The sequence below is a fragment of the Drosophila serrata genome, unplaced genomic scaffold (assembly GCF_035046125.1).
Source record: "Drosophila serrata isolate PLE 108 unplaced genomic scaffold, ASM3504612v1 contig_12, whole genome shotgun sequence".
Classification (NCBI taxonomy): Eukaryota; Metazoa; Arthropoda; class Insecta; order Diptera; family Drosophilidae; genus Drosophila; species Drosophila serrata.
In genome coordinates this window covers 80,415-99,218 of record NW_028256910.1, presented here as the reverse complement: position 1 = coordinate 99,218, position 18,804 = coordinate 80,415, and the positions used below count along the sequence as shown (strand labels likewise).

The window sequence follows — 18,804 nt, the reverse complement described above, 5'->3', positions numbered from 1 at the left end:
TGTAACAACTATATTTTTGAAAAATTGTGATTTTAAGCCTTTTTTTTTGTGTTTTCCAATGATCACTTTTTAATAATGTTACATCTTCATTTCAGTTCTTTATTGTCAGCCTCCTGATCGCCGCCTTCGTGGCCCTCGCCCAGAGCAGTGTGATCCATGGATCCGCCTTGTCCTATGCTCCCGTAGCCGCCGTTCCAGTGGTTCGCTCCGTGCCCGTGGTCCGTTCGGTGCCCGTGGTCCGCAGCGTTCCCGTTGTCCGTCATGTCCCGGTGGTGCGTCATGTTCCCGTTGTTGACTCCGTTCCGGTGCTGACCTCCAGTGTTCGTGTCGGCCATGCCGCCGTCTACGATGCTCCCCTCATCCAGTCCTATGGCGGTTGGCTGAAGCAGAAGTAAATGGTGTTTGCCCAAAAACTGGATAACCACCAACACTCCCGATCCACTTCACTACCTTTTTTTTTGTAATGTGCTAAATAAACTCTGATTAAAATGAACAAATAATTAAATTGAGGCGTGTTTACTATTTCTATAACAATAGGATCATATTATATGATGTTTGCTGACTTTTTTAACGACTGTTTTGATCCAAAAAACCATATTTGGTTACTGTTTACAATCTTTATAAACTTTATGCCTCTCACACATAGAATTCTTCATAGATTTCAAATGAACTCAACCTAAAGTTTTCTTAATTTCCTTTGTAAAGATCAATAATTAATAAGCTTCGGTTATGATTAATCCGATGGGATTACAAACTTAATAAAATAATGGTATAGCTAAAAATACAACTTGCTATGATTAATGACTATTAATTTAAAATATTTGATCATTTACTTAAACTAAACTGCTATTTGATTTTTCCTCCCTTTTAACTGAGTAAATTAAGGTCATAATAAATTAACCAAATAATTGATTTGATGTGGCTAGAAAGCCAAAGGTTAAGTTAGGATGATTTATGAAGAAATTAAATCGGTTAAAATGGAAAAATAAGTTTAATTTGCTTTTGTTATTTGGAAAAATATATATAATATTGTACTATGATATCTCAAGTGAAACGTGTTACTCAAATACACATCAATTAACAATCCATAAGATGCCTAGACAAGATCATGAAAACGATTAGGACAGAGTGCAGGTGTAGCAACCTTTGATTCAAGCCGTTAATTTTCCCACACTCTGGCTTTCACAGGTGTATTTGGTGCAGTCAAAGAAAATCTGTTTATTATTATTTAATAATTAAAATTAAATCCTTCTAATTAGTTAGGTAAACATTGGTGTTAAATCTTGATCGTGATGAATTAAATAGGAATCTCTGTATCAAGAAACATGAAACTTAATGGGGTTATTTTTGAAAATCTGTGGGAACTGTTAATGAACATAATTATGTTATATTTGTAATAAAAATTAATAAAAAAGGTAAAGTTCTTTGAGGTAGGGATCTTTTATATAATTTGCACCAGGTTTTCTTACTATAAAGATAGCTTAAAGTAAATGTTATATGGCTTAGGATCCATAGACCTTACAATCCTCCAAGAAAATACCCTAAGGTCTTCAGAAAAATCACATTTCTATAAAAATTTTCCATTTTCTTAAATATTTAACAGAACAGCTAAGTTATTATATAATATTATATATTCTACAACATATCCCTAAGATATATATATATATATTAAGTATATATTTATATTTTATATATACAAATCAGCCTCATACCTCTCATCACTGATCCGCCCCGTTGGCCAATTGATTTTATGCTTATTGGGCCAACATAATGCGTTTTACATGGGCTCAAAAGATGCGACATAAACGATGCGGCCGCTTGCATAATCTCAGAAAGCCAAAGACGATCATCAATGGATGATGATGATGATGATGATGAGCCAGCCAGGCAGCCAGTTGACAACAGATTCCGATTCACCTTGAAATACCTGGATGCCGCCACCTTGGGGGATTGGGTTGGGCTCTGGCTCTTTAGCTTTTGCTTTGGTTTATGACAGACAGCCGGCCGCCTTGTGAGGCAATGTCTCTCTGCAGCATGCCCGTGTATGCAAATGACATAAAACCTAAAACGAAAATGAAAACTAAAACAGCAACTAAAACTATGTATGTTAAAACGAAAACGAAAACGAAAACCTAAACCTGAAACGAAAACGAAAACTGAAAATATGAAAGCCGCTGTGGGCTTATCACTATCGGAGCGTCTCATTTTCATGCTAATTGTGGGAGCCCCTTACGGAATTTCGGAAATGCAGCAAAAGACCTGCTGTTGCTGCTGCTGCTGATGTTGCTGCTGCGCCCATGGTGAAAATTAAATCGAAAGCCAAAAGATGATGCCCAAGACGATGACCAATGCCCATGCCCATGATGATGGGTGGTTTGGAAATGTTAATTCAACGCCTTTTGTTCGCCAATGATCGCTTACATCGTATAAAAGACTAGGTCTCCGATCGATTGGACATCAGTCGCTGCTCATCGGCACTCAAGGCGTTTTTTTTTTTGGGAATTGGTATCATCGCATCAAGTGGATTAGTGGTCAGCATGAAGGTGAGCTCCTACTCCTCCTCCACGAAAAATATAACAAAAATCAGAAACCGAAAATATCCTGTGTGATATGAAATATATATGAAAAGTGAAAACGAACCATAAAGGTCTTGTGAACATAACTAAAAAGTATCCTGGATATTCTATACTTGATTTTTTTTTTAACTCAATCTTTTTTTAAATTTGTTCCAAAAGTGATTTTTTGTTTTATTTAAGAAAAAGTGCCAAATAATCCATAAAATAAAGGAAAACGGAAATTCCTAAACTTAAATAAGTTATTAGTCATGAAAATCTTAAACCACAAAGTTTTTCTATTGAAAAAATTGATTTTCTGTGAAATATAGAAATAAGAACCACAGAAATTTTAAATATTTCAAATTAAAGAAACATCAAAAGTTAATTTTCCAATAAAAAAAGGTTATATGAAAAGGATTTCTTATATTAAAAACAAAAATTTCAAATCAAAAATATGTTAACCAGAAAGTATTTTTGGTTTTTTCTCAAATTAGATATATTCTAGTGTTATTTAATTTGTAAATTCTAAAATTATAAATATGTTTCTTTAGTTCCCACTGACATATACCTTCTATATCCTTTGGCAGGTCTTCGTTTGCATGTGTGCTCTCTTCGCTGTGGCCAACGCCGGCTTCCTGGGTCTGCTCGGAGGCGGTGGTGGTGGTGGTGGCGGCGGCGGCGGCGGTGGCGGCCTGAAGGCAAGCATCAGCCTGGGCGCCAATGGAGGAGGCGGTGGCAACGGAGGCGGACACTCCGGCGGCGGCGGTGGTGGCTACCACGGCGGCCACGGTGGACATGGCGGACACGGCTCCAGTGGCCCAGTTCAGGTGGTCAAGGTGATCCACCAGCAGGGCGGCGGCGGCGGTTACTCTTCCGGTGGCTACTCCTCGGGCGGCGGCTACTCGTACGAGGCTGCTCCTCAGGTCTTCAAGGTGAAAGTCATCTCCGGTGGCAGCAGCGGCGGCCATGGCTATGGACCTGCTCCTGCACCCGTCTACCTGCCACCTGCCGGTCCAGCTCCCTCCTCCGTGAAGGTGATCAAGGTCCTGCAGGAGTCCGCTCCATTGGTCAGTGCCCCGCTGGTTGAGAGCGCCCCGCAGATCGTTAAGGTGGTGAATGTGGCCTCTGGACCTGCTCCGGGACCTGCCTTCATTGGCGGCGGCGGCGGCAGCTACTCCTCGGGCGGTGCCGTCTCCCAGGTCATCAAGGTTGTCCACGAGAGCCACGATAGCGGTTACTCTACGGGTGGCTACTCCTCGGGCGGTTACTCCTCGGGCGGTGCCGGTGCCACCAAGGTGGTGCGCGTGATCCACGAGCACTCAGCTCCGGCTGCCGGACCAGCCTACGCTCCCATTGATGTACCCGGACCAGTGGCTTCGCCTGTGGCTTCTTACCTGCCCCCCGTTCAGGATATCGCTGCCCCGGCTCCAGTTTATGCTGCTCCTGCCCCTGCTCCAGTCTATGCTGCCCCTGCCCCGGCTCCAGTCTATGCTGCACCTGCTCCAGCTCCAGTTTATGCTGCTCCTGCCCCAGCTCCAGTTTATGCTGCACCTGCCCCAGCTCCAGTTTATGCTGCCCCTGCCCCAGCTCCCGTGTACTCCGCACCAGCACCTGCTCCCGTGTACTCTGCTCCAGCCCCTGCTCCTGTGTATGCCGCCCCAGCACCGGCTCCTGTCCTGAGCGTGCCTCATCCTGCGCCAGCACCCGTCTTTGCACCGGAGGAGCAGGTTCTGCCCGTGGGCCATGCCCCAGCCCAGACCTATGGCCCTCCCGCCTACTAGACACACACATGCACACAGAGAGCAAGCAGGAAAGCCCACAAACACACACACACACATCTTCGAAGGACCTTCCTGCTAACTGCATCAAGAGAGCATTATTACCATTCCTACACAACGCCATGAGTTTAATTTAAGACATTTTTTTTACCACGCATTTTTTTTGTTAAAAAATATACACATAGAAAAATCCCAAAAAAAATTTTTGATTGATTAATTAATTGGGGAGAAAGGTCTAGAAAATACAGAGGGTTTTTCACAATCAAAACCCTTTTTTAACTAACTGACTTTGCTTAACAAAACCCGGTTTGTTTCTAATATGGTTTCATTTACATTTTTGTGTTTGCATACAAAGTTTTTTAAATACCCTAAAATATTCCAAGAATTCTGAATAAAATTTAAAATATATAAAAAGACTAATATCAATATTTTCAGGAATTTTTAGAAATGTTTTTTTTTTAATACTTTCGTACTCTATATTAAACAGAATATAGATTTACTGCACATATATTGCATTTAATCACGTTAAATATCGATACAGCATAGATAAATCAATATGACCTCTCCTATTCCTAACTAACAGTCTATAATTTAAAAGGATTTATAATGTAAGATGTCTAAATCTACTCGCCTGGTGATGCTGAACAAGAGTAACCATACCTGTCAGAGTCAGAGATAGATCCTTGAACTGTTGCATATCGTTTCCTTTGACCAGCAATACCCATATAAACCCAAAGCCTATAAGTTACCTTATCTAAACCCACATTTTATGCATTTAATTCTTGCTTCTCAATAATGCTATAAAGAATCGAGCTTTTAAAGACGAGAGAAACAATTTTATGTATTATATTTGATAATTTTAAACTTCTTACCAATAGGAAATTTTGGCAATGCAAAACAAATTCTGTATTAAATCAATATTTCTATCACTTTCCTCATTTCTCCACACATTCCATATAAAAAATATGATTTAAAGATTGGCCCTAATAATGTATTAGCATAACGAGAGTCCCACACTGCCCAAAATTGCACATTTCTCTCTTCACACAAATGTTTAAACATTTAACACACACACGCAAAAAAAAAAAAAAGAAAGAAAAAAAACTGCGACAAGGCGTCGTTTGATGTTTGCTTTTGGCGGATCGGATCACGGGTCATTATAATACCATATTATGATTCGCTTTTTTTATTGTTTCATAACGCTCAGGCTTTTGAGGGGATATCGATCGTTATGTTTTATTTATATTTTCAGACACAAAGCATCAAGTTTTGTGGATGTTTTTGTTGTTGTTGTTATTACTGTTTCTGTTGTTGGTGGCGGTGATTACGTCTATTCGGCGGCCTTGACTAACGCCTCGGCAACCTCCACAGCGATGGCAGCCTGGGCCTTAGCCTGCAATGAACAAGAATAAAGGATAAACGATTAATTACAGGTTTCACAAGCTTATAATTAAATGCACATTGGTATCTAAAAATAGTTAGAGGACTTATTAGCTTATAAATAATATTATGTATTGGTATCTAAAGACTGGGCCGATCTTTTGCTTTTCCTGAAGCTTTTCTGACTTTAAAACCATATACTCTAAGACATTTCTTACATTTTACCTAAGTTAAGCTACGGCATACTTTTAGTTTAAATTGAAACATAGTCTCAATTTTTGCTTAAACATTACTTTTGCATTTTTTTTACGACTATGTGCACTTCATAGATAATACTTTGGAACCAAATAAGGTGTCCACATGCACTAGAAAGCCTTAAAAGCATAAAATTCTTAATTGCGTGTAATACTTAACGCTTTTGAAGAACTTTACCTTATCAGAGTTAAATATTCACTAGAAGACACCTTTTATGTTATATAAACATACTTATAAAGGCTTATAAGTATTAAAATCGAACTTAAGTAGATTATAAAGAATACTATTTAAGAATTTGCATTTCCGTACTTGAAAAAATATTGACCTTCAAAGAAATATTAATATAATCTAAGGTAAACCTTTGAAGATAATATCCTGAGGGTATGAAATAAAAATTAGCCTAATTATACAAAAAAAAATATAGATTTACAGAACCCTAAGCATAAAAATCCACAAAAACCCTAAAAACTAACTATTTAACGTATAAAGACTACAAAGGCTACGCTTTAAACAAAACCAAATCGCACCTTATCGTCGCCAGCGGAGCTGAGCTGTGACTGGTATTTCGAGAGCAGCTGGCGGGCCTCGGCCACATCAATGTCCTCGACTTTGTGCGCCTCCTCGGCCAGCACCTGGACGGAGGAGTCATCGTTGACGGTCACCGAGCCGCTGGACACAAAGTACTTGGTCAACTTGCCATCGTTCTCCACCACCTGGACGACGCCGGGCTTGAGGACGGCTAAAAAGAGAGATGGTTGATAAGCGCTGTGATATAATCAGTTGGACGAGGCAATTCTCAAGCTGACGGACTTACCCAGCGTGGGCACGTGCTTGGCCAGGATACCGAAGGAGCCGGAGAAGGAGGGCACATCGATCTGCCGGACGACGGCGGCGTCGTAGAAGGTCTTGTTGGCGGCGGCGAAGGTCAGCTTCATCTCGTCCGAGTAGTTGCGGGCCTGGGACAGACGGGCGCCGCGGGCGGCCAGCAAACGGGCATTCTTAACGAACGACATCCTGCACTGCAAGGTGGAGTAGAAGATGTAAGCATTAGAGTTCAATTTTCATGCTATCCAGCAGCTTAACAACAAAATAACCAAATTATGTAACTTTGTAGGTTAAGGCGGCGGCGGGCAAGCGGCTATCAATTGATTTTTCTCCGACCAAGCGGTGGAAATTAGCCTTGGGATTCTTCGGCGCATTAAGCCAATGAAAAGTGCTTGATTTCCCTTTATGTTCACCTTTTTCTAGTTGGAGTGGTGGCGAAAAGAAACACGAGAAAACTTCAACGATCTGCCGCTGTTTTTGCCAAAAATGTCCAATCAGAGTGACCGACTGACGACTACACAAAAAATACCAAAGCACATGAGTGCAAAATAAATCTGCAGTGCTAAAAAAATACTAAACCTACCCATTGGTCCCCGCCTAATTAGAAAATATATAAACAACAGAACAATTAAAGTTTAATTAATTTATATAAGTATTCTGCCAAATTCTCAAGTGCATATTAAATAAAATATAGTATAAATATATATATAAAAAGTTTTTAGTTCCCCAAACAGAGTTGCCAGGCTATCGTAAAATTATTAAACATGAGAGACATTCAACTGTCATTACAAAGTTTTTTGCCTTAATTATGTCTTGCAAATCAATTTATTATACAAAAAACCCAAAACTGTTGAAGACAGCTTAAAATTCTTTGCCCTGAATGACTCTGTTTATCATTTTTTGTATGCACCAAACACGTTAATTTCATTAGTTAATGGCGTGGTCCTGAGAACAATAATAAATGTTAAGTAAAACTCCCAAAACGAGCGATTTAATTTTATATATATCAGTAATAGAACGATTTTTCCAATTTCCCGCGCACCTTTCAAAAGCTCCGAGTTCTAGACACTATTTCGTGGGGTTTATGCGTCTGCCATCTGGTCACACTGACAAAAAGTACAACACAACAACAAATGTGTGGAAATAGAAACGAAACAATGCAGAAACAAACTGCTGCTGCATTATTAAACAAGTGAAGAGAATAGAAGAGTGCCATTTTGGCAAGTCGCTGCCTGGTTTTTTTGCCCGTTTCTCTGTGGCTGTGTGTGTGCTGTCGTGCGCTAGCCAGTGTTCGTTCTAATGTTTGAAACAAGACAACAAACAAACAAGCAAGCAACCACACAGAACGTAAGTGTTTGCAACATTTACCTAAGTCCGCCGTTCGACAGTTAATCCCCCCTTCCCCTCTGTCACACCATTAGGCCAACGCAGTTGCAAAAACATCAGAAAACTGTTTATATGTATAGATAGCTGTTTTTCTTCTCTTCTTGTTTTCTATTTTGTTTTGCCTGCATATACATATGTATGTAAGTGGCGTGTGTGTGTTTGTGTTTTGTGTCTATGTACGTGCTTGTGTTTTCTTCTTTTTCAGCTGTTAAACAAATTGCGCCTTTTGTTAGTAAAACTCCAAAAAAAGAGAGGGAGAGAGAGCTTGTCTTAAAGTTCATTCCTCTGATTTTCGATCTCGCAGTGTTTTGCTCTCCTTTCCCTTCTACCACACACACAGCTGACTTTGTTGTTGAAAAATTTGATGGGTCGGTGGGGGGGATTGTAGGGGGTCTGCAGGATTTTCGCAGTTTTTGTTTGTTTCTGCGCATGTGTGTGCATGTGTGTGAGCTGCCGCAGCTGTTGTGTATTTTTGTTTACCTCTCGCCCTCTCTCTCGCTCTCTCTTTGTGCCTGTCTCTGCCAGCGTCGCAGTGACCAGCAGCGACTTCGCAACGCAATAAATTTCATGTTATATTCTGATAAGAAAAGCGACCACAATCGAATGCGGTTTTATATATAAATAAACATATACACGCATATGTATATAGACATATATCCGCATGATCCAAAGCTTAGTCCAGCGATCTCTCTCTCTCTTTCTATTGCATCAGCTGTTAGATTTGTTTTGTTTTGTTTTCCCTTTCTTTTTTCTCCCCCCGCCATTAATCAGAATTTTATCTCGCTCATCCCCCGGAAAAAGAGAGTGGTAGAGAGGGAGAAAAAAGCAGTAAGAGGGATAAGAACAACGGAGAGAAGTTATTTAAGAGCGACGCCATTGACGCTTTTGACCCCAAACAGCAGGGCGAGCGAAATGACAGCAGCTAAAGCAAACGGCAGCCAAAACCAACAACAAAAACATCTGTGGGGACGTGGTGAAAGGAGAGTAGGTACAGGGGGCGTCACTGTTCGGTCGTTGCTACCATCGCGTTCCTCTTCTTCTTCGGGCTCCTCTTTTGTTGCTGTTTCTTCATTCGCTTCTACCATTGCGTTTGTTTTGTTTTTTGTTTTTGCGTTTGAAGCGTTATTAAAGTTAATTAGAACACTGTATACCCTGTTAATATACATATATGACTAAATGTATAGAAAATAATTTTTTAAATATTTTAAATAGTCTCAGGTACGATTTACGTCACATTGCCTGATTACACTTGTGTTCGAGTGATAACAAATCTACCTCATCAAATACCCTGCATTTTTGCCAAATGAGAATAATAACAGAAAAGGAAACCCAGAGAGAACGACGCAAAAGTTCTTCGCCGTAGACGAAGAATAAACAGTAAACAATAAACAATAATCAGCCGCAAATGAAGTTCAGAGATTGCGGTCTGCCCGTAAGAAATTATGGCAATTAATACGTATTTGTCAACCAACAGAACCACGACAAAAACAGCTGATATTGTAGAGTGCATATTTTTTTTTTTATTTTTTAATTTCGATCTGTTGCAAGCACAGTACCGTTAAAGTTGTTGCTTTCAACACGCGACGCCCGTCACTTGGCTGCCTCTGCCTCCGCCTCAGTCTGCGCCGCTGTCGACGCTGACATACAATCGCGATACATGAGCAGACTTACCGTTACACGGCTGTCGCTTGTTGCTGTTACCACCGCAGTGGGGGTAAAAAAAATAGGTAACACTGTTAAACGTTTGGCACTAGTACAGATTCAAGATTCCCGGAAATTAAAATTGTCTAATTTTAAAACAGACCCGTTAAAGATTTCATCAATTCTATAGCCCTAATTACCGCCACATTATTGCATAAATACATAATTCCCTCTGCTGTCTGCCATTAAATCTGCTATTAATACAACCATTTCTATATAGTATATATTTTTCTGCTTTAATCGGTCGTAATACACTAGAAAAGGTAGTATTTCGACATCATAAATTATACATTAGTAAATGACAAGTATTAAATTTTAAGAATATTTACTTAACATTACATATTAATTTTTAATAGAAAACAATTCAGTATATCTTTCTTACTTTTTTGACCACCACTGTTCGCACGTTCATTAAGTTGTAAAAAAAAGAAGTAAGAAAATGACAAAAGCCACTTTGTTGCCTGCCCACATTTAAAGCCATTGGTAGGCGACAGAGTGACAAGGTGGGTCGGAGCCGGGTCGGTAGGGGGGACGGGACAGAGTGCAATAACAAGAATATGGTTAATACTTCTAACGGCAATTGCACTTTGCTTTCCTGTACACTTACCTTTTGCAGCGCACAATTTTTCATATGTAGCATATCATTCTTTGCATTGGCGGCGGCGGCGGCGTCTTGATTGCAACTGTAAATTGCACGTAATTTGTTTGTTCATTGAGCACGCATTATGCGTTGCTCCAATTGTTGTTTTTGCAAGCTTTTAATACCCGTTACTCGCTTTATAGAAAGGTATGTACGTACATATGTATGTATATTGTACATATATGATCTTTAAGCAATATGTTCCAATAAAGTTAGCCTAGGATAGAATTTAGTTAATCTCGACTGGGTTCCACTACCGTCAAAATGTAGGGTATTCAGATGGTCGTGTCCCATCGTGTTCTATTTGTTAGTCTTCTTATTCTTCCCATTTCGTATTTGTCCTTTATCGCCGACGTCTCTGCCACCTGCTGCGTCGTCGTCCGACTCGACGCCGGCGTCGCTGCCTCAGCCTGCTGCTGGCCTGCGATTTTTTTTTACCAAAGCAGCGTCATTCGCTTTTCACAGTTCGCGCTGCGCGCTTTGCTTGTTCGTTTCGTCGTGCCAAGAAGAAGAACCCAAAACACTGAGAGAGCGAACGCAAAAAAAAAAAGTAAACAAAATAAACGGAGGTGCAAAAAATTAATAGAAATCAATTTGAAGAATAATTGCAAAGAACCGCCAAAGAAATCGCCAAGTGAGTGACAAAGAACTTTTGCGGGATTCCTTTATTCTTCTGCTTCTATCTTTACTTTATCTTATGTATTTTATTGTTTGTATTTTTTTTGTGGTTCAGTGAACTCGCTGGTGTGTGTGTGTGTTTGTTGTTTCTCCTGTTGCTGCTGCTACTGCTACTGCGATGATAAAGTTTAATTAATTAAGTTTGGCAGACAGATTTCCTAATTGAAATGCTAATTAACCGTTAAAGGGGGCGGGAAACGCGAATTTCTTTGTTGTCTGGGTCCAAGTGCATTTCCCTTTTATGCACTCTCTGTCGCTCTCTTTCCTCTCCTTGCTGCTCTGCTACACTATCTGTCTCTCTCTGCGCTTTGTTCTGCCCGCTCCTTTGGTTTCTTTGTTCAAATCGCCGGTGCAGGCAGCGATGGTGGCAGCGACGTCGCCGTCGGCAGCCAATTTGCATTTTGGAGATTGAACAGAAGGCGCCGATGAAGGAGCGTGTGGGAGGGAGAAACGGTGGAGAAACAAAGCGGGGGCCCAGGGGTGAATGAGGCTTTAATTATAAGGTGAATTGCATTTTTACCTGTTAATCCAAATGCGAAAACCGAACCCGCCAATTCCTTTTACTTGTTGAAAGCAAAAAGCAGACAGGACAACAGAGTACAGCAGACGGCCATATGAACAAATACAACTGCGGTCAAAATAATAGCAGCAATGCAATGATAAAATACAAAACGTTATCTTTATGTTTTAGTCATTAGTAAAATTCAATGCTAATCATCTGCCAGCAGTATTTTAACTCCAAAACATTAGTTGTTATTTTTTATTACTTACTAATTAAAAAACAACATTTTAAAACCATAAAAAGAGCTTGCTTTTAAACCTGGTAAAAATACATAGTAAATATTTAAAGCATAAGCTTAAGCTGAAATTTTAATTTTCCTATTTTATAAGTATGATAACCTTTATGGACAAATGTCTATAGTAACATGGAAATATAATTGTTTTGGCATTCAGAGGGATATCGACCTTGGTTTTGATTCAATTCAATGATATGTTTACGCCATTTATAGATTCCATGGAAGTTTGTCCAATTTGCAACACTCAACCGTATCGCCCACTCATATCGGGACTTCCACTTAACTTCAGGCACGAGGGGAATACGGGGAATAGGTTTAATCGGTCATTGTCTGTACCGACTTCCTCATACCAAGCCTACTGCGCACTTATCAATGGGTAAACATCATCGGGGCGGTCAGTGAATAACAATTAGCGGCTTTGCCAGGAGGAGTTGGTGGCAGGAACAAAGGCGGCGGGTAATATCGATACGGCGCCCAGCTGGAATGAATAAAAGATGCCAATTGGCATTATTCATGCGCATCCACTCATGGGTAGCCACAGATTTGTCCCATTTAATGTTGCCCTACCTGGGCTTATTTTCAAAGATTTAGAGCGTCACTCACTTGATTGGGGCGATGATTCGTTGTTTACTGCCAAGCACTGCCATGCCCATTAATCATTTAGCATCTAAACGCGCTAATGGATTCTCTCAGAGATCTCCATCTGGCAATTGCAGCAAGTTTTGCCAAAAACATGTGCAACTTGAAAGGTGTATTTTTGCCACACTCTTAATATCCAGTATCTAGGTTAAGGGCATATTGTATTTCACAATCATTATAAATAAGTACATACATCTGTGCAAGTTACATATGAAAGCTAGAGCAAAATAATTAGTTATGTGGGTTTGTTTGAAACCACTGAATTCTTTTCAATTTTACCAAGCCCCTTTAAGCTTCTGCAGAGTACATTTGCTGTGATTTATATAGAAGCTGTAAGTTCTTACTAAGCTTTTACTGAGAGATGATTACCTTCGTTAATTATGTGTAATCTGCCTACATACCAATAATCTGTGTGGCATAGAAGCCTTGTTGAATTCTAAACTAAGCAGAAAATATGAATACAGTACCAATAATTACTACTAAGGTCGATATATAAATCGATTCCCTAACGTATCGATATATACGATCTATTCTAAAGTGTAAAAAAGTGTCTAAATAAGATAGAGGTTTTTAAAAAGGATAGTTCTAAATTTTAAATATAATACAAAAAAAAAAACTTTTTAAAAATAGTTGTCTAATTATTATTTGTATTGTTATCAATTATATTGATATGTTTTATAAGATAAATTCGATATTTTTCGATAACAGAAATATTGGTACATCAAACTTTATGGCATTTTTTTTATAATATTCAATGCAATATTTTTATCTACATATTCTATTGAAATTTTTATACTAAAATTGTTTAGAAAAAAAGGATATTCCAAATTTTAGATAAAGACGTACCTGCATTTTGGTTGCCTTCTATTAAAACTAATTTAAATTGATTTTGAAATCGAAAACGATTTGTTGAGCATCTCTTGCGCTTGATGAAAGCATCCGACTTTGAACAGAGGGTATCATTTTGATTTGCTAAACTGGACTATATTTTGCCGGCTTTGTTTGGTTTCGGTGCGGCAATTATCCATGGGTTGGTAGTCTGGTGTGGCAGTGTTCTGCTCGGTTTTGGTGCGGGGGTTGCTCACTGGAATTACCAACGCCCAAAGGCAAAGAGATTGCAAATGGAAATCAATAATGGAAATGCCCTGACCATATCTATAGCCACGGCTTTGCCCCCACCCCCCTTGCACCATCGCCATGCCTCCCATCACACTTTCCCTGTGGCAGCGGCTCTGACCCTGCTTTTCTGGCTGTTTCTCCTTGGCTTGAAATCAGCTTTGCATAACAGACACACAACGGCAAAGGCAACAAACACATGCATTATTAATTCACCTTTTTGCTTCCTACGGCTTTTACTTGCAGTTTTCTTTGGCAGCCGGAAATCTGATATAGCCGGGGCTTGTGATCGGAATCGAAAGCAGAACCGGGAACCGGGTATCGGGATTGGAACCGCAGCAGCGACATCGCAGAGGTGACAGAGGTGGCATAGCGAACGGATTGCAACAATAATCGTTCAATGACAGCAACCGCGGTCGCACATTCCTCCGCCCCTTCCGTTAACGGACCCTTTGCGGTGGAGCGAGCACAGAGCAGTTAACAACGCCCGCTGGATCGAAAGATATAGCACTGATAAAACCGAGACAGGAACAGAAAGTGATAGTGTTCTGGTCCTTATCAAGGTAAGGAAAAGATAGCTATTAACTTGAGTTTGCAGTTGTTTTTATGTAATTATCATGATGAAAGGCAGAAACAAAACAGAACAATTTGTAAAACCAGCTGGCATATTAAAGATTATGTTTTATTCAACAAAGATGTATTTAAAGACGGGCTTATCATATTTGAAATAGTAGTTTTTTGAGTCGTATCGAACGTTCTACAGCTCGTAAGATATCTTTTCCAATAAGTAATTGTCTAATTTCTGCCAAAAATGAACTATGTGAATAATTACTAAAGTGTGTCTTCTTTAATTTCAGGAAAGAGGGCCCTTTGAAGGACAGACAACCCCAAAAAGAGATTGTGCAGTCTACAGATTCCTTTATATAGAGGCTTGGAGCTCCAATCAGGGATAGCGGAAACGGATATCCACAATACACGACACAATGGTGAAGACGTTTCAAGCCTATCTACCGTCCACGAATCGGACATACTCATGTGTTCACTGCCGCGCCCACCTCGCCTCCCACGACGAGCTCATCTCGAAATCGTTCCAGGGCAGCCAGGGGCCGGCATATCTGTTCAATTCGGTGGTGAATGTGGCCTGCGGCCAGACAGAGGAGCGGGTCCTGCTCACTGGCCTCCATGCCGTGGCCGATATATACTGTGAGTGCTGTAAGACGCCGCTGGGCTGGAAATATGAGCATGCCTACGAATCCAGTCAAAAGTACAAGGAGGGCAAGTTCATCATTGAGCTGGCGCACATGATCAAGGAGAATGGCTGGGACTGAAGGGCCAACGCGATGGCATGGGATCAGCATTCAGCATTCATCAGCGGCAGCAGCAGCAGCAGTGGGAAAAGCAGCGAGTTCACACACAACAAGACACACACATGGCATGGCATGGCATAAGACATAAGAGTGTTGTTACCCAAAATGGCTAAAGTCTGGCGACGAAGCGAAGAGTGGATCGGATTACGGACACGGATACGCAAACAGTTACAGAATCAGCAAATGCAAATGGAAACGAGAGGGATCGAGTTTTAGGGTACACAACAATATAGTATATATGCTATTATATAGTGCATAACTCGTCGTATCGCATAGGACAAAAACCCAATCAGACATCCAAGAAAATACTACATGCGATCCATATACAAAACACATGCACACACACATAAACCACAACTGGATTGGGCTTGGAAAAAGGATCTCTGCGCTGGACGCTCGATAGGATTTCCACACTTTCATTTCAATTGCAGTCTCAATCTTAATCTCAATTTCATTACACACTTTTATTTTCCTTTCCCTATTTTGCGTTGTTGCAAGTTGATTCAATTATGTGTACTCTCCGTGCAGTTTGCCTTAATTCGATCATTTCAATTTCAAAAACAAACAAACACGAACACAAACAAAAATAAAAACAAAACTTGCACTGCCAATTAAACAAGCGAAATGTTTAGCAACAAAAATATTAATTAATAATAATAACAACAGCAGCAACAAACAAAGAGCAGCAGAAAAACCATTTGCAACACCCAAATACAAGGCATGCGAAATCAAAAAGAAATCAGGAAAATCAGATAACAAAATACATACACACACACATACACCATTTACTCATTTTCAACGTAGTAGTTATTTAATAAAATAATTAAAATAAATTATTTAATTCAATTTAGCTTGAAACACACACACACACAAAACCCAAATGCGAGATAAACTTAAAATACAATTTTTTGTCGAATGTGTAAAGCGAGAATGAGGAGTTAGGACCCAGTGGAACCCAGAAATATATATACTCCTGTCCGGGGGAGGTCGGGAAATGAAAGAAATTATATAAAATACAAGCATATGATATGCCCAACTTTAAGAGGATACAAATATAAATATATATATATAAATGTATATATGCATAGGATACATACATATATGTATGTATATTTATGTGTATGTAAGAGAAATGCGTATTTATGTCGCAAATATCGTACATTAATCAAATCGACAGAGCGATGGCAAGAGGAAATGCTAAGAAAATGTAATGCAATGTGCGTGAGGTCATATTTTTAAAGCAAAACGGATTATGAAAATATGTATATGCAAATAATAACTGCCAAGAACTATTCAAGTTACATGATGTTCTCTAAGTAGTTATATAAATGTATCTGAGGAATATATATATATGTATCTGTATATATATATATATTTTGTGGTAGCATTAAAATAAATTAATATAATTGAGAAACAAGAAACGAAAAAAATACAACCAGGTTCAATAAAACAAAAACACAAAAACAATTAAAAAACAAAATATTTAAATCAAATCCCTTTGAAAAAGAGAAACAATCGAGTACATTTGAAATTGCTGAATATTTGTTTCTATCTTCAGTTTCAGTGTTCCTCTTAATAAATTGGCCGTACTTAAACTCGATCTATACACACATATACCCTTTTCCAACTTAAAACCTAGTTTTGAATAAGCTTTGAGCTTTGTTCGACCATTTAGGCATTGACTACTGTACTCCATGCATGTGATGCACCATGATGATGACACAAATTTTGAAACAAAAACAGAGAATTCATACAACAAAAAATTAAAATAAAAACAAAACATACAAAATGTAAGAAAAACTGATGTTAGTATTTACATACATACATGCCACTATACATACATGTGCATTGCGACGTGCATAAACATACATACTAAAAACGAGACCACCTTTACATTAAAACACATCCAAAGTACAGTCAGCGACATGACACCGCATGCAGCCGATTCAGATGTATTAAAGAAAACAAACAAATCTCAATTCAAGATTGCAATAAAGCGCATTTTTAACTCAAATCAATCGAGTCCTTTAATGGGTAAAATTGTGGGCTACAAGTCTCAAAGACCTCTAGCTTTTCCTTCGGGAAACTCTACAAAATTAATAACCACTTTCTTTTTTGAATGAAGCATTGCATTGTATAATTTAACATATATAAATAGTGCCTAAGCCATCGGTTAGGGTACAGGATCGTGTTTTTACATAACATTTAGTGTTGTGTTTTGTATTTTTGTTTTTGTTTTTTATTCCGTTGCGCGCGCAGATCCCACATCCACCCCCCGCCCAACCGATCGAGGGAGGTAATGTATTTGCTTTAAGCCCGATTAATTGTAATTGTAGTTGTAATTGTAGTTGCAATTGTAATTGTAATTGTAATTGTAATTGTAATTGTAGTTGCAATTGTAATTGTAATTGTAATTGTAATTGTAATTGCATTAATTCCATATGTAATTGCAAGTTCGTCTTGTTAACAGGGTGTCCTAAATAGATCCATTTCAATTTCTGTAAATGTATTTTTGTTAAATTGTGTGTGTTAATGAAAAAACTTCGTCGAATATGCAAGATTAGGTTAAGTCTGTAAAACGCTGCACTCATGTGTTTGCATTGCCAATGTGTTGTGAATATCGTAATGATAGTGTTGGTGTGCTCAAATTACGTTAACGCTCGTTGGTGTGTTGGAATTACGACAGATGGTTAACGCCCGTTGTTGTGTTCGAATTGCGCAAGATGGTTAACGTTTGTTGGTGTGTTGGAGTTACGAACAATGGTTAACGCTCGTTGGTGTGGTGTATTGTGATCCCAAACTATTGTTTAACGAACGTGAACGTGAACGATTCCTTGCTTGTCATGCTTCTTAAAACGAAAAAAAACTTGTATGTATGTACGGCAATTCAATTAAGGATCTGGAAGTGGGCCACAGGACAACAGCTACTTCCACTTGTTTGTGTTGTAGTTCCATTTGGAGGACACTCCGGTGATCGGCTCCATCTGTAACTGGATCATTCTGCGCAACTGTGCCGACTGCCGATCATCGTCAAAAGTGTCCGGCGTCTTCTTGTACAGCATGGTCTTCATCATCACCGTAATGCCACAAGCAATGGCCACTAGCCACAGTGGCAGCCCGAATGTGAGCTTCCACTCTGGCGAGAAATGCTGGAATTCGGCAAACGTTTGACAGAAGCTATACCTATAGAGCTGCTTCTTATCCTCCAGCGATAGGGACTTCCAGTCGCCCAGCTCCTTCTCACGGATTGCGCACAGCTCCGGCGTTACAGTGCGATACCGGATGGCCGGAAACGGGAAGTCCGACCTGTCGAAATAGATTGGACGACCGTTGATGCCATAGCCCACCACCTCGCGGTCACCGACCATGAGACGGACGCCATCGCCGCTGGCAAAGCGACGCCCCACTTGCCAGCTGACGTAAGGCGGCGGCGTGCGAGGCACCAGTCGCAATGCCGACATTATGACGGCACTGCACCTGCAATGGTTATAAACTTTACCTTTCTCGTTTTTTGTTGCTAAAATTTCTTTTGATTTTTTCCTTACCCACTTTAGTAATTTTTCACAACCAAAAATTTTTGTTCTTTTTTTTTTTAAATTTGGACTATTCCAAAATAGGACCGCTCTAGGGGCCGGGTCTGAAGCAACTGAAATTTTCTAGGAATCGTGTTCTAGAAGTAGACAAACG

At 39.6% G+C, this 18,804-nt stretch overlaps 5 protein-coding genes and 1 long non-coding RNA gene across 9 annotated transcripts; 3 read left to right on the top strand and 3 right to left on the bottom strand.

The window, feature by feature from the left end:
- Nucleotides 1–71: 71 nt before the first annotated feature.
- On the top strand, nt 72–505 carry LOC110179395 (uncharacterized; the record flags this gene model as incomplete). The annotated part of the gene is made up of 1 exon (XM_086827874.1): nt 72–505. A coding segment is annotated over one exon (324 nt), but the record flags the coding sequence as incomplete, so codon positions are not given.
- Nucleotides 506–2,979: 2,474 nt separating this feature from the next.
- On the top strand, nt 2,980–5,430 carry LOC110179385 (uncharacterized). Its single transcript, XM_086827905.1, has one exon. The coding sequence runs from the start codon at nt 3,155–3,157 to the stop codon at nt 4,334–4,336; it is 1,182 nt and encodes a 393-aa protein (XP_086684031.1). The 5' UTR covers nt 2,980–3,154; the 3' UTR covers nt 4,337–5,430.
- Nucleotides 5,431–5,542: 112 nt separating this feature from the next.
- Nucleotides 5,543–7,291, bottom strand: ATPsyndelta (ATP synthase, delta subunit). 2 transcript variants are annotated; one of them, XM_020946910.2, is made up of 4 exons: nt 7,207–7,291; nt 6,783–6,987; nt 6,496–6,707; nt 5,543–5,726 (listed from the first exon to the last, which is right to left on the bottom strand). In XM_020946910.2, exons 2-4 carry the CDS (start codon nt 6,979–6,981, stop codon nt 5,664–5,666), a joined length of 474 nt encoding a protein of 157 aa, XP_020802569.1. In that variant the 5' UTR covers nt 6,982–6,987; nt 7,207–7,291; the 3' UTR covers nt 5,543–5,663. The 2 variants fall into 2 exon arrangements, with proteins under 2 accessions (XP_020802569.1, XP_020802570.1); XM_020946911.2 differs by having other exon boundaries at nt 6,783–6,982.
- A 573-nt stretch (nt 7,292–7,864) lies between these two features.
- Nucleotides 7,865–17,131, top strand: Ypel (Yippee-like). Of its 2 annotated transcripts, none has more exons than XM_086827893.1 (2): nt 7,865–8,140; nt 13,997–17,131. In XM_086827893.1, exon 2 carries the CDS (start codon nt 14,734–14,736, stop codon nt 15,076–15,078), a length of 345 nt encoding a protein of 114 aa, XP_086684019.1. In that variant the 5' UTR covers nt 7,865–8,140; nt 13,997–14,733; the 3' UTR covers nt 15,079–17,131. The 2 variants fall into 2 exon arrangements, with proteins under 2 accessions (XP_086684019.1, XP_086684023.1); XM_086827897.1 differs by lacking the exon at nt 7,865–8,140 and adding an exon at nt 10,854–11,154.
- LOC147645114 (uncharacterized) lies at nt 11,872–13,062 on the bottom strand. Its single transcript, XR_015270536.1, has 2 exons — nt 12,599–13,062; nt 11,872–12,473 (listed from the first exon to the last, which is right to left on the bottom strand). It is a non-coding gene; the product is annotated as an uncharacterized LOC147645114 (long non-coding RNA).
- COX4L (Cytochrome c oxidase subunit 4-like) lies at nt 16,644–18,804 on the bottom strand. Of its 2 annotated transcripts, none has more exons than XM_020946914.2 (2): nt 18,663–18,804; nt 16,644–18,594 (listed from the first exon to the last, which is right to left on the bottom strand). In XM_020946914.2, the coding sequence occupies exon 2, from the start codon at nt 18,576–18,578 to the stop codon at nt 18,042–18,044; it is 537 nt and encodes a 178-aa protein (XP_020802573.1). In that variant the 5' UTR covers nt 18,579–18,594; nt 18,663–18,804; the 3' UTR covers nt 16,644–18,041. The 2 variants fall into 2 exon arrangements, with proteins under 2 accessions (XP_020802573.1, XP_020802574.1); XM_020946915.2 differs by having other exon boundaries at nt 16,644–18,610; nt 18,663–18,794.